The sequence below is a fragment of the Saccoglossus kowalevskii genome, chromosome 1 (genome assembly GCF_978046115.1).
Source record: "Saccoglossus kowalevskii chromosome 1, keSacKowa6.1, whole genome shotgun sequence".
In the NCBI taxonomy this organism is placed as follows: domain Eukaryota; kingdom Metazoa; phylum Hemichordata; class Enteropneusta; family Harrimaniidae; genus Saccoglossus; species Saccoglossus kowalevskii.
Window position 1 is genome coordinate 26905274 of NC_140641.1, and position 15683 is coordinate 26920956.

The window sequence follows — 15683 nt, forward strand, 5'->3', positions numbered from 1 at the left end:
GCTGACTGTTATTAAAACGCCATATTCTCATTTGTCGACCGGTAGCACGCACAGCCCTGTTATCAGACGATAACAGAGCAAACATACTAACAAGATTGTGTGAGTCATCAACATTCAAAGTTTCCTTACATTTGTATGGATCGTTCAAACAACAAATCTACCATTATTCTTTCAGGTTAAGAAATACTGCTCACTGTTACGTGAAAAGTGACTTATGTGCAAGTGCTCGCATATCGTTTGCATTGAGTTTCTATAGGAAACTAAAATTAACATAGGCGACTACGATGCGCTACTCAGTCTGTATATTTCTTTTTTTCTCAAAGCCCGTATATTCATTTTTTTCGACAGTTGCGTGTTCCATCCAGCGGTAATGCAGCGGTACAATTTACATCATACAGGTGGTGAAACTAATGTCGAGGTAAAGGTTACATAGCTCAGTGGATGTGTTTCACGGTAGAAAATAGAACACGAGTAGCGTTGTTCTGTCGCTTTGAACGAGATCTCGGCGGAAATTTGTATTTAATGTAAATTGGTTGTTGTGTTCAATTCTTGTGAATGTTTGGCACAGCACACACTGGCACATGTGTAAAACAACTCTCATATGCAATGTAGGTGTCTTATGGTGTAAATTTATTTTAAGAAAAACAAAGAAATGTAACTAAATTTAATTTGTTTAATTCTGATGGTGATTAATATAACACCAATAACGAATCTCCCAAAGCGGCATAATATATTCGGAGAAGGGCCGAGCTGCGATAATGTGTTCGGTTCGGTTCTCATTGTTTTACCATAGACAACTTCTAGTCATTCAATTTGTCGGTGCGGGAATTCATTGTTGTTTACATAATATGGTCATTATTGAGCACCGGCTCGTTCTTGCCCTAATAGCAAACAGGGCATTCGGATAAAGAACGAACAATGGGGCGACGATCTATTGCAATGTAATATACAATATAGCATTGCATTCATTATCACAATTCCTGAACTTTGATTAATTAGGTCGGGTTAGGTCTGCCGGATCAGATTCAGGTCAGATAAATTGTCAGATGTCAAATAGACCACCCTTTCAAGTTTACCGCTGTTGTATTTGCTTAACTGTACTTAAATACTAAAGTGCATGTTTTGGTATGGGGTGGATCATGATGCAGCAATATACCACGAGATTTTTTGATTTCACTGGTATTGGATTTGATCAGGTGATTATGTCAAATATTGCCCATAAACAATATTTGTTTACCATGATAAATGCATGTTTATCGGGGATATAACTATCGGAGTCGATCTCTCCTTACCATCACCAATCTTGAATAAACAGATAATATTGCACAGTTGTCGTATCGAGTATTGGTACACGTCAGTACACACGCAGTCGTTAAGAATCCGTTTAAAACATTGCTACCTCTAAATGTACTTTTTCAATCTTCTGGTCAGGTCACGCACCATTGCATCATTCATGCATGATCCGTTAAATTATCAAATTTGGGTCACTGCCAGTCGCTGAATCTTTATTCATTTGGTACTCAGTAAATTCTGCAATTGTTACATGAGGCACTTCACAAGGCAAAGCACGAAGCAACAAAAATCATATTGCGATGATGGTCTGTTATATATTACTGCTGTTCTTGGTCAGTGCTTGTACCGCATTAGCCTCTGTAAATGGACGACAAGCACGGGAGAGCCAGATAAGAAACACACTGTTGGCAACATTTGGAAGTTCAGATTTGTACAACCACAGACGATTAGAAGATCTATCGCGTTGTCAAGAAAATTGTGAAAATAACGAGACCAGCGGGATCTCACCGAAGTGTTATTGTGACGTTTGCCAGTACGAACGGGGTCTGGGCAATAAGGAGTCCTATGCGATGGAAAGTAAGTGTTGGCAACTTTTAATTTATACTCCTTAGGGTCGATTAGAGAAACATTACGTAAAATTGAAACTATGTATTTACCATGACAATGTTTTAATCACTTATTTTACACCCAACTATCTTATAATGCCGCAACTTTGAAAACTGAAATACACTAAATCTCCTCCTTGACAAACAACAATCGTTTAAGTTCAAACCATTGCCAAATCAAGGACACGCATGGCGATAAGGTTTGCTTGTATAATCTCACACGTGGCTGGCGTTTATATTTTAGTTGCTCTTCCTCCCCGGTCACTGACCTCTCGTTATCATTTGGATTGAAATAAGATTCCTGCATTGCTAAGAGTACGCGTCCTTATTTAGTCTCTGAATAGGTGCATATTTGTCGCATAATGATTACTTTAGAATATGGGGTCCTTGTGGTGCTGGTGGAACACTCATATCAAGGGTTGCCCCCTGAAAAGGTATACAGAAACACGATAGTAACAATCGCATACGTACGACAGTTGTACATAATGTATGTGTTCATTCTTATATACACGATTTTCTGGGCGTTACTTGAATCGTGAGCATTCATTATTTCACCATCATGAATATTCTTTGCATTACTTTGCAAGTGTTTGATGCAATGGGAAGATTTCCTAGTGGACTACTCAAGGCTAATTTCAAATGGATCGGTACCCATACAGAATGTATACGTTCCACAGATAGGGAGCTGAATATAACTAATTTCAAAGCTAAGTACTGCTTAGCGTTATATACAATCCCAGTTAAGGTATGACGAAAATATTTGCCGGCTGTCTAAGTTGATCTTAAATTAATTTAAATTTGTGTTATTGTTGTTTTGTTTTGTTTTCGTAACTGTCAAAATTTATTTTCTCTAGAACGCGACTATTACCTTATTAGAAGAAGCATTATCGATGGCTCTCTGCGTACCTAACACGTGCAGTAAAGACGACGTACGACTATTGATCCAAAAAGGTAAACGATACGCCAACATTTCGATTTTTTAACCAATGCGGAAATCTACGAAAAAAACAATAACTCAAAGCAGAAAATAAGTACATTATATAAGACGACTTCAATATAATACTAGTATTTATATATGACTGGTATGATGCACAGAAATTATTGATTTTTCAGACTTGTTATCCCGTCCACGTATTCATAGCATCATGCACAATGCGTTTGATTTTTCGCTTGTACATTGTAATGAAAGTAACGATCTTTCAGTTGGAGCGATTATAATGATGTGAGTAAATAATTAATTTTTTCTAACATGATTTTAAAATTCCCCCACCACCTCTCATATATGTATACAACTAATAGTCGTAAGTTCATTGTAGATGCATATCTGCGGTACTGGGTGTACTGGTATTGTCAGCGTCAGGATTCGAATATTACAACTTGCAAAGGACAACAAAAACACTCACAGATTTAAGTAATACTGGAATTGAAGAGACAGCTTACAATGTATCGGGTGATCAAAATACGGGGCTAAAAGTAGAGAACGTCGCCAGTAAGTAAGAAATACACACATTCTGTATAATAATTGCAAAAAAAAAAAACTAACAAGTTTGCATAAGTATTCATGCAATTCAAAAGCATTTCTGGTCCCAAAACATGTTTCTGAGAAGAAATCACCGAGTGTTCAGACTGAAGTCCTCCCATTCTCTGTCAGGGAAATTGATCCTATACTATTTAAACGTTGATTTCCTCTTTCAGATGTGTGGAAGCAGCTTCTGTCATGTTTTTCCGTGGTATCTAACGGTCCTTATATCCTGTCAGTCAATATAAAAGACGCCGGCGAAGACTCAATGTCGGTACTATACGGTCTACGTGTACTCTCACTGTGGTGGATGCTTTTAGGACAAACGTTTTTTTTTCATTATAAATTCATGTGTGAGGATAGTTTGTATTCAAAATTAAGCCTTTTTCACTTAAATTATTTTTACTCTTACACGATGAGATTTGTTCTGCTGGTGTTCATTTTTATTCCATTTCGATATATTTGGGTTTTTTTTTCATTTTTTTTTACAAATGGTTGACCCTCTTTCTGAAGAATAACCTGCCAAGTTGTTTTCTTAATCGATGTAGGGTTTGCTTGGCAATTGTAACTTCTCTTTATAAAAACTGATAAATGAAAAGTGCACAATTAATATTGTTTGAATTGAAACCATCGACCAGTATACCATATATGCCATATAATATATTCATTAATGTAACATGTTTGAGTGATGAATGTATTGATCTAACTTCCAATAATATAATTCGTGTCTATTTGCAGATAATTTCTTTGACATCAGGGTTATCTTAGATCGGATAATCTCACAAGCTATGGTAAATTATCGCTACGCCGAGGACACATTCTTCATATTAAGGTTGGTTTTTGATTCTGAATATGGTAAGCATAAATAAAGTTCGAGGACTTTTCTGAGATATAACGACATTTTATTGCAAATAGATGGGGGAAAGAGTCCAGGAAAGCAGGTCACCTCTGACTCGAAATTAACCACTAAAACCGTAGATAGACATTCTTAGAAAAGTATATTTTTATGAAATTCAGTGAGTCATTGTCAAAAATTCTGCACAAATTTCGTCCCTGAAAATTTAGGCCATGCCAGATCGTATTTCACATCGCCCGTGGAGTTGTAACTCTGAGACCGAATTCAGCATTTGTGTCTTTTTAAAGAAATTCGATTTGATACTTGTTGTGATCTTACTAAGGACACTTGTCGGAAACAGCACATTACTTTTATTTGCTAACACTTTCGTATAAAAGATTGTTACACTGACACACTCATTTTACTACGTTACGCCATACAAATAGTATACTAAATCAATACAGATATTCATTGAACTCCTGAGCATTATTCGACCTTATTTTCAAATTCGGAAACTATAATAATTGTTAATAGCCGGACACAGATATGTAAAATGTAGTCCGCACTGCGTCCTCTTAAGACAACTCAACCAAAATGACAAAATTAATTATGTAAAATATTTAAAGATAAGTTAAGGATCACAATCAAAGCTATTTTCAAAGATGACTGGACGTTCATTATCATCGACATATGGTTTATTTCCGTACTAGGGAAATACTAAGATTCAGTTTGCCAACGAACCACATCATTGCGCCTGCTGGCAGATTTGCTAAAGGAGAATGTGATGCTACAGATAGTTAGAGAATTTTTGTTTGGCAAAAGCGGCGATCTCTAAAATGAGAGACAACCAATCCGCTTTTTACTCAAAAATTTTTGTCAGCGGGAGGAAGATATTCCAGATACTGTGCACCGCTGCGTACATGTAGACAATGTTCTATCGTCACTAGTTGAAAGACTGATTTCCCCTGCAGGGTTAAACATTCAGCTGATAAACATTTAGACATACATTTTTTTTATTGATGACTGGTACAAAATCAGCTATTAGTTCATGTAAGAAACTCAATAACTTTTTACGTTTTATAGTAAGCCAATAATTTTGTAATCCATACACAGGAGCTAGAATTCCTGGTTATGAGGTTAAACTCACACCCATATCCAGTTAGAGACCTGGCTAGTGTACTATGCTCCAGTAAAGTTGAAGACCAGTTCACCCTCTACATATGCCTTTTTCGTACTATAGTACTGGTCGCTGCTTTTTATACAAGCAGCGTCTGCAAAAACGCCTCATTAGGGTGTTTATTGACTAGAGCATCAGTCTAGTACTATATATCAGCTGAAATATCCAACCGCCAAAAGTTGTATAGAAGCTTCCTGCTTTCTAGAAAGAGTATTCGTCCACTCAAAACAGAATTCTAAGCAGATTCAAGAAAAAATATTTGCTACTTGTAATTTTGTCAGAATTTGTATAGAAGGACTTAGTACGGGCTACCTGCCGCTGTGGTGATTTAATTCACTTTAAACATTTCTTTTATTACGAGTATTGTAATTCCAAATCTGAACCAAGATTAAGTAATACCCAAAGGCTTCAATCGACATCTCATTATTGATTGACTGCAGATAAAATGGCAGAACCTTGACCTTGAAAATGATCTTGGTGAGTCTGATCTTTTCCCTAACACGAACGAGATGATATTTTGGTAAATTCAGAAATTGAAATGTGTTCTTGGTTTTACATACAGTGGATTACTGATCACATACTATCCATTATCGAGACTTCACGCCAATGGTAAGGAAAACTGGGTATATTTCTATCTTCATCGGTTATGGAGGTAAGATCACCACGTTGCTTTGACGTATCTAGATTGGGACAATATTTAGTTGAGTTACATATTTCTATACAATGAACATATAAATATAGTGAAATTTAGAATATTCAAACATATAGTAGAACATTATTTGTGTGAGATATCCACAATCTTACGTGGTAACGAGTACGAATCTATATATACTCACAGTGAGATGATGATGTGTGGACTGCAATGCACACAGCCTATTATCTGTGATATAAGAGTCAAAATATAGAAACTTCGGATAAACTTACCATATTTAGCTGTAATCCCATTATATGTATGGCTTTGGGTGAATACAAAGCTGATATTTTATCTTATTTAACTCATGTACGTGTTTATCACTTACAGAATTTCAATTCCATACTTTCTGGCATTCTTTGCTTATGTGTGCCTTATAGAGTACATGTGTACTGGAGCACTGTCTTACTACATTGAAGAGAACCTAAGTGCATGTCATGACACGTGGTGGAGCTATGTGTTATATATAAATAATTTATATCCGTACCCAGGGTCTGTTAGAGGAGGGGTAAGTTACAAAAATAAATCAAGGGTACACTAGTATAATAGGTAGAAATAGTCTTTATATTATGTTATATTGAATACATGCGTTCCAAGTTGACCACACATTTTGAATGCTGTTGTAATTCGAATTGGCATTTTGACTCGTGACATTTAAGATATGTATGTAATAGTCAGAAGATTGACACTATTCAGATACATAAATACTGTTATCATGTTTTAAAATTATTACATAATATATATATATAATATATATAATAATATATATATATATATATATATATATATATATATATATATATATATATATATATATATATATATATATATATATATATATATATATATATATATATATATATATATATATATATATATATATATATATATATATATATATATATATATATATATATATATATATCGATTTGGTTCCGTCTGATTTCCTTTAGTGCACTCCGTGGTTCTGGTTTCTGGCATGCTTGATGCAATTTTACATTGTGTCACCACCTCTGATCTATCTACTTTACAGGTATGATAACATTTAAATATGTAACATACATAGGACATTAACATTATTATAGAATATAAATAGAATAGCTGTCGTCATCAGTTCCACCATCGCCAAATCATGTTTACCCTTTGCTTTGATTCAATATTTCCTTAATGTTTTGTCTTCTTTTGATAGGTGGTGTTACATTGGAATAGGAATTATCCTTGTTCTGATTGGGGTCTGCATTACGTGTACTACGCTTTTGTCGAGCTATTACAACATACCTATCAGTATCTCACAAATATTCCAAGGGTGAGAATGGACCATTTTACGTTCACTTCGAGATCCCGAGTTATGCGTGGAATCGAATGTTGAAGCAAGACAAACAATAGTGTTATAGCGAAAGTATTTTTTTGGGTATTTCCACGCTTAATAATATTTGATGATGGAGATTCACATTTTCGTTAGATTTTGCAGCAGTAATCGTTTATATTATTTCCATTCATACAGGTATGTAGGACCGAATTCAATAGCAGACCATGTCCACGGCAAACCGTACACACGTATGACGCCTTACCTTGTGGGAATGCTGATTGCATATCTAATCGTGAAATATGGCAAAAACGTGAAAATCAACAAAGTATGCATCTATTATCGTTTATGTTAATTGTATAATTTTCTTTTCTACTGACAAGCTAGACTGTCGACAGTCAGTCGTACCTATTATTAATCAGTTATTATTAATAAATATTGTGTATAAACGTAATAGACTTGAATAAATTGCAAACGCCGGGACAGGAAGTCTGGAGTGCCGTTAGGCACGACCGACTGTCCGGTGCTGTAATTCACTGGTAAGATTTTTTACCAGATCCGGGTACTTACATATGCAAATGAATAGACGCACAGATGTCTATCATTTTATCGTGGCCAATCGTGAAAAGGCGTTCGAATGTCTAGGAAACACAATTACTTTAGGCCCGAGGACTATCGACGATCTATTGACAAGCTTATTATTTAGATTACATTTGAGATAAAAATATATAACAAATTTCTGCGTTTTTCCTTGTTGTTTGAGATAATTTAATGTTAATCACAATAATAAATTAAAATTATTTTTTCGAATGAAGATGATACATTGAGCACGAATGCTCGAACATTACTTACTTCTGTAAAATGGTATTATTCTCTCATCATAGGTTGTAAGTGCTATATGTTGGCCGATGTCTATATTTGTAGGCCTGGCAGTTGTTTACGGGTTATATTGGTCATACCAAGGACACGTGCTATCAACAGCCGAAACACTACTGTACCATTCTTGTAGTAAATTCGGCTACTCTGTCGCCCTCGGTTGGATGGTTTACGCATGTCTGACGGGAAACGCTGGTAAGTCTGTGTTTACTCGTTTATTCTACGGGGTTTATGTAATTCAAATCAAATCATATTGAAAAGTGAATGTGCTCCAACAGCAGTTTATGTGAAGAAGAAATAATATTATATTTTTTTTCATTTTCACCTTGCATAAAAAGTTGCGATTGAAATGATATTAAGCTGGAAGGTATGGAGAGTATTGGACAGAATGACATTTAGTGTATACTTAATGCACGCCTTCGCCTTCAACGTTTACGTAATGAATAATGACGTACTAATGCATCTCGGCTTTGTTACTATGGTGAGTTTCGTAATCGTAATACTATATTGGTAATATCCCCACATTTATATCAGATTTATCGAAAACGTAGATTAATAAATGTCTATTTGTTTTTGTTATTATTATTTCAGATGTACAGCTTTATTGCACATTTGGCATTTTCCTATCTCGCGGGATATATATTTTGCTTGGTGGTGGAGCTCCCGTTTACGCGGGTCGAACGAGTGTTGTATAATTTATGGAGCCGACCCACGGACACCGCGCCTGGTTCAGATGAAAGCTGCAATGAAGACGTTGGCATTGATCTTCAACATTCGGGGGATTAGAGTTACACGGTCAAACTTTGGATTGCATAATATCTTCTACAACAATGTTTCGTAACATTCATACGACATTAGTAGCGCATATGTAATAACAATTCAAGTTTAAAAAATGTTGTATAATTTATACCTTTTATGGGATGAAAGCTCCTTTCACATGTGATGTACGCATCTTTATCATTATCAAGATTGCAATTCCACACTTGACTTTAAACGATAACTCAGCTGCCACAATGGCGCATGTCTAAGACACAGAACTGTTTAAGTTAGTAAACTTTTAAATACTAAAATTATCAACCATTACTTTCAAATATTTCGAAACTGTATAATTCTGTATAATACAATGAAAACACCAACAAACTCTAATTTCTAGTTCTAACTAGGTCTGAACAGTTCCTCCTTTTCAGTTCATTAGTATAGTTGCTATACAATTTTATAAAGCGTTTTAGAGTGAATTAAGAAGGAAAATTCTGTCGCTATGTATTGTTCATGTAACCTTGCCACCATGCTAGATCTGCTGTAAAAGTATGTGGAATTTTGAATACACAGAGCATAATTAATATTGCTTCCATATGAAAATTTTCAAATCCTTTCAAAGCTATTTTCTCTGTTATATATCTATTTAAAAAAAAGATAATTCACAAAAGTGTTAATTACATTTTAGAAACCCGGGTTGTTCAAAATCGTTTCTTGGCAGTTTTCTCTTACTGAATGCCCAGAAACAAAATGCAACATAAAATGTGTACGGGTGATTCTTTGCGAATGCAACTGGAAATTCTCTGTCATAATCGTGGTCGTCTGTAAGTAAAAGATTCTAGGGGTTGTCCCTCCCAAATTATTTGAGGGCATACGTTTTTAGTACTGGTTGATGATAGAAGACATTAAGTAAATAATCATTATCGTTGTTTGTTGTAAAATCGTATTTATTATTGTAATTATGGCGTTGCGAAAAAGTGTTATATTTTTTTAATGTGCAATTTCTTACTTATTGCTATATTGTTGAAATTATTTATTTTTGAATAACGGATATGGAGGCAATTTGTGTTTCACGATAATCTGTTAGTTATGCGGAAGGGAAAGTGACAAATAATTGGATCTATACACGTAGAAATCGTATTTCTTTCAAGTAGGACCCGAATACATTGTTACCCTTGGTTAATTCCCACCGCGTGAAGTGTGGGCTTAAGTTGTTATGTCTTGTGTAGATAGCAGGAAGTTTTCTCTAGACGCATCACAATCATTTTTAAAATATCGTTGGTGTGTATGGGGACTCCATTTTTTTGGCATACGTTATGAAGGTATCCATGTGTAGACTGTATGTATAATATATATTTATAATTGGCTCCGCTGTCGACTTTGTCGAGCGGAGCTTATCATATGAGTGATTGTCGTCGTCTGGCGTCCGTCGTCCGTCGTTCGTGTCAATGTTTTACTTTTTCGACTTCTTCTTGAAAACTACAAGCCTGAATGTTTTGATATTTGATGTATATGTACCTTGGGTAGACCTCTCTCAGATTTGTTCATTTCATGTGATATCTTCAATTCTCTAATTTTGATGAATTTTTTTGTCATTTTTAGTGAAAAGTGATATTTTCGACTTCTTGTTAAAAACTGCAAGTCAAATTGCTTTGATATTACATATATAGGTACTACATGTGGATCTCTTTCAGATTTGTTCATTTTGTAATGATATCTTCAATTCTCTAATTTTGGTGAATATTTTTGTCATTTTTGGTAAAAAGTGATATTTTCGACTTCTTATTAAAAACCGCAAGTTCAATTGCTTTGATATTACAAATACAGGTACTAAATGTGGATCTCTCTCAGATTTGTTCATTTTGTAATGATATCTTCAATTCTCTAATTTTGGTGAATATTTTTGTCATTATTGGTAAAAAGTGATATTTTCAACTTCTTGTTAAAAAACACAATCATTTATGGTGAAAAATTATATTTTTGAATTCTTGTTGAAAACAGCAACTCCCATTGCTTTGATACTATACATATTGTTCATTTTCTAATGATATCTTCTGTTAGTTAATTGAAATGTGCAATGCTAACAGCGGAGCTATCTGCTTGTCTATTCTCTTTCACAGTTAGTAAATAGATGATCCAATATGTTTTGTTGACGTGTTATCAGGGGCGTCGATCCATTCTGAAAAGTGAGGGAGACACTTTTGGGTCCGCGTAAGCGGCCAATGTCCGCGCTTGCGCGAACAGGGGGGTGTCTGAGAAGTGGGGACTGCTTTATGTTCCGACATATCTATGTTCCGACACCACTTCGTTCCGACACCCCTATGTTCCGACACAAAGTATACTTGTGTCAAACTTAATCTGACTAGTCGTGCGTGACCTTTTACTACCTTGATATAACCAGGATGTTCTGCGGGTTAATACTTGAAATTCAACTGTAGTGTAGTCCGGCCATGATGCTCGAAAGTCCGTGAAGGCGGGATCTTACATAATGTTATCGGATAATTATCAGAGAATTATCAAACAATGTTGCCCATTGTATCATTCTAATACTTCGACAATTATTTGAAAATATCCGTGTCTGTTGGATGTGGTTCCAACCACCGTCCCGAGGGACGGTGTTCCAACCTTAAATCCTCCGATTGCCTAACTATCGAAGTTTTAGATCGATAATTATCGGAGAATTATTTTACCTTTTTTATGAAAGTTGTACTTCGGTATTCACCAGTCGCGGAATTGCAAGGTTGCCGTTTACATCCGGTAGCACCTTTCCAAGTTTATCTACATATTAATTAAAATCATTTATTTATTTATTATGCGATAGATGAATAGGCACTGCATTTAGGATTCCGTAGTGTTTGCATAAGTTTTTGAGATTGCCAAACAATACAAAGGTTTCACACTATCTTTTTCCATTCCTATATTGTGTGTTTTCGGCCAACATTCCTCGTTTACCTCCACACGTTATACGTTTTCCTATCAATCTAAGACTTTGATAGGTCTCAGAGAATTCCATGTTTAAAAAAATTAAACCACCCCCAGCTGTAGACCCTGTTTAATACCAATCTAAAACATCGAGAATTATCAGATATTTATCCAATAATTCAAATGTACAATAGGCCGGCTTCCTCTAATGCGAGGACATTGCACAAGTTTATACTACCTCCAAATTTGATGCATAATTCATCGTTCAGGGTTAAGGTCCATATTAGACAGATTTCCTTAAGGAAGTCAGAAAGCACTATTCTATTTTATTCTTCGTTGTTCTATTGCATTGTTCTGATATTCCTCTTTATTCTAAAAATATTCCCATATGTTACATTCATAAATTACAGTTGGGCCACACTGATTTAATTTTATGGATGACATCCTCTGAAGACCCCAAAACTAATGCGAGAGAGCGAAAAAAAAATCCTGCCAAAAAAAAAAAAATGTGTTGCTAAAACCACAGGACCACGGAACTGTTATTACGAATTGAACCACAGTGTATCAAAAAAACAACAAGTCTTTATTTGTAGGAGGCACATGTTGATGTACACATCTCGTACTGTATTACTGTCACAGGTATCATCACCTTTGATTTTGAAAAGGCAGGAGGATAAGGCAGATGTTAGCTTTGCCAAAGGCATACACATCAACTCAATAGTAAAGAAAAAAATACTGTGTTGTATTGAAAAAAAAATATTAAAAATGAACAATACGTTTGTCAACAGCAACCTGGAAATTAACTTCTTTGACATTCAAACTACAGCTTTTAAAGTGACACTTCAGATAGACTAAGTGTAGACACAAATGCTCTAGAACTACTTCAACTCTGTAACAAATTATAAGAGGCTCAATATTGTAAAAAAAAAAACACCAACAGAGAGTCAACAAAAATTTGGATGCAGAAAATTATGTACATGTATCTTGATGAAAATTTGTCATATGATCAAAATAAGGGGACTTCGGCCGAGGAGCTTCCGCTGCTTTCGTTGCAGTTTTGTCGACTTCAATGCGGGCAAAGCAACCGAACTGACTTTTCGTCTGTTCGACTTTTAAGCCACCATACACATCCATTCCTCTCCCATTTCTCTCATCGTATAGCTGTGTAAACGTCACATCTCCCAGCCCAACGTCAATTGCGTACCAGTCTACAGCAATCCCTCCGTTTTATCTCTGAACTTTTATGCTCACGTATTTTGGTGGCGTGGATCGCCATGTTGGATCATTTATGACAAAATTGGCATGTTTTGAGACAATTTCCTTCCCATAGGTCTTTGCGCTTTACATAACGCGCATCTAACTGTGCGGAGTTTGGTTTTGAGTTTAGAGGTAGTCCAAAATGAGTTTTACCTGTTTAACGACAAGTCGGCGCTTTGCGACAATATGAGTCGGCAATTTCCGGACAGAAAACCGATCTGTAGAGACTCATCGTCGGAGATTTTTTTTTTTTTTGAGACCAGGCGGAAACTGATGCGCGCGGATGTCATCAATAAAATTAAGTCGGTATGGCCTTGGTATAATACACAATTTAAATACTTATCCTTATATCTGCCAAAACATGTATATTCCGTATTTATACCTTACATTATTTCTTTGTCAATATCCTCCGTGTTCTGCAGACGTATTTGAAACTGCCTATTCGCTCCATTGTGCAGTCGTCGATTTTGTATTTTACGTTAATAAGTAAATAAAATATTGAGAAAGCATAAAAAGACTTATTTTCAAATACATGAATATGTCATGACTAATTCATTTTATCATAGACAGGATTTGCCCAGAAAATGCCATTTGATGATTTTGAATAACGTATAATAAAGTTAATGAATTCATAATGTCAATAAGTAATGGATTATACGATGTAATATCCAACGTAATACTTGTACGCTACATCAATATAGCTTTAATTTGATATATAACATGATGGTGTTTGTCTGAGGTATTCCTATTTAATATGTGACAGGCTATTACGTAATTATATCTTTGTATAAGGTTGATCCCATAAAATTCCCCTTTTATTTGACGCTGTGTATAATTTTTTAAAGCTAACATGTTTACCCTGATTTTCGGGGGCAAAACGGCTCAGATTCTACAGCCAAAATTGACCAAATTAATTCCCATGTTTCTGTCTATTTTATGGCATGTAAATTTGACAGCCTTGTCTTAATTTTAATTGTACAGTCAGTATTCTGTAACTAGACTGATCGCGCTGAACAGAGAAAAAACATGTTGCTATGTTCTACCATATAGAGGGGTATTTATTCAATGTTGGCTTCCGACCACTAGCGTACATTTTTCCATTGAAAATATGGCACATTCTGGCCGGCTCAGAATGTATTGAATGATCGTCGAACATAAAAGTACTAAACAATGTAATTTAGGTCTCCCCGAGTACAAGTTGTCAGGGGCCCACATGAAGACTGTCAGGTACATAGTGTATTGTTGATCTGAACGTTTGGCAATAATTAAAAAAAATATATATTTTGCGTCTGAAGCTTGATAGGATACATCGCGTCTGAGAATATTGCCGACGATGATCACAAAAAACACCTCCATGAAAGCCCATGGCCAGAAGAGTGGCAAGTATTATAATCCGGCATAGTTATTTTTAATGTAAAGAAATGTAACATTGTGTTACAAAAGGTGGGCGTAGAATAATATTTGAAGAAGAATAATGATATTTTTTTCTTATAGTAAAGAGATAAAAACGCAGTGAAATGTCAAAAACGTTTCTAAAATTTCGTAGGTGTTAGAACCTAGGGTTGTCGGAATATAGGAATGTCGGAATTTAGGGGTGTCGGAATATAGGTGTGTAACCCCGAGAAGGGATGTGCCTCCCTCAGAAGGTAGAAATTTTTGAAAAATGCAACCAAAATGAAGTTATTTGGTGCATACTTGGGGATTTTCATTCTTGATCATTAAGAATACAGTACATCTACACAGAACCAAAGGCCTCACACAAACGCAGGCTTTGATATTTGGGTAAGTCTAGAAAGTGGAGGGGACAGTTGATATTGTGTCTCCCACCCTTCAGAAAGTGGGGGGGGGGGACGTGTCCCCCCTGTCCCCCCATGATCGACGCCCCTGCGTGTTATAAACACGTTTTCTAAACGTTTGTTAATATGTGACGTGTTTTTGGCCTTTGAGTTGGCCTTTGAGGGGACCGGACGCCACCAGTTCAGTGGCCCACTCGAATTTTTTTTTAGGAGGCGTCGCCCCCACCAAATCAACCTGAAACTCTTCGTGTCAGCAAATTTAACCCTCAAAATGCATGAAATCGCGTTTCAGAGGGTCTAGATTTCAGATCTTGCCCCTCATGAAACATTTCGCCTCTGCAGTTGTGACCACTTATATTCAACATGGCGTATTATCGTTTCCATCGTGTTCAGGTTTTGCAGGGCCGACACTGATACCCTATTTCTGATAACGATGGTGTCTGTGAACAAACACGTCATCTCTTCACTCAGTGACACATGTAAGTTGTCAATTGAATAATCTTCTCATTGTTCTCAATTTATTTTGGATGACCGATTAACTTCGTCGCACACTCGCACTAACCCCGGGTTAATGACTAACACATTGTATAGTGAGATAAACAACGGTCAGAAGATTACAGTCGCCTGAGATGAAAAAAACAACAAACAAG

General features: G+C 35.8%; 1 protein-coding gene across 1 annotated transcript; it reads left to right on the forward strand.

Annotated features, from left to right (window-relative positions):
• The first annotated feature begins 1595 nt into the window (after nucleotides 1-1595).
• LOC144342559 (nose resistant to fluoxetine protein 6-like) lies at nucleotides 1596-9088 on the forward strand. The gene is made up of 11 exons (XM_085497451.1): nucleotides 1596-1869; nucleotides 2486-2637; nucleotides 2753-2849; nucleotides 3594-3770; nucleotides 4156-4249; nucleotides 5992-6081; nucleotides 6451-6628; nucleotides 7074-7153; nucleotides 7310-7426; nucleotides 7625-7754; nucleotides 8894-9088. Exons 1-11 carry the CDS (start codon nucleotides 1596-1598, stop codon nucleotides 9086-9088), a joined length of 1584 nt encoding a protein of 527 aa, XP_085353577.1.
• Nucleotides 9089-15683: the final 6595 nt, after the last annotated feature.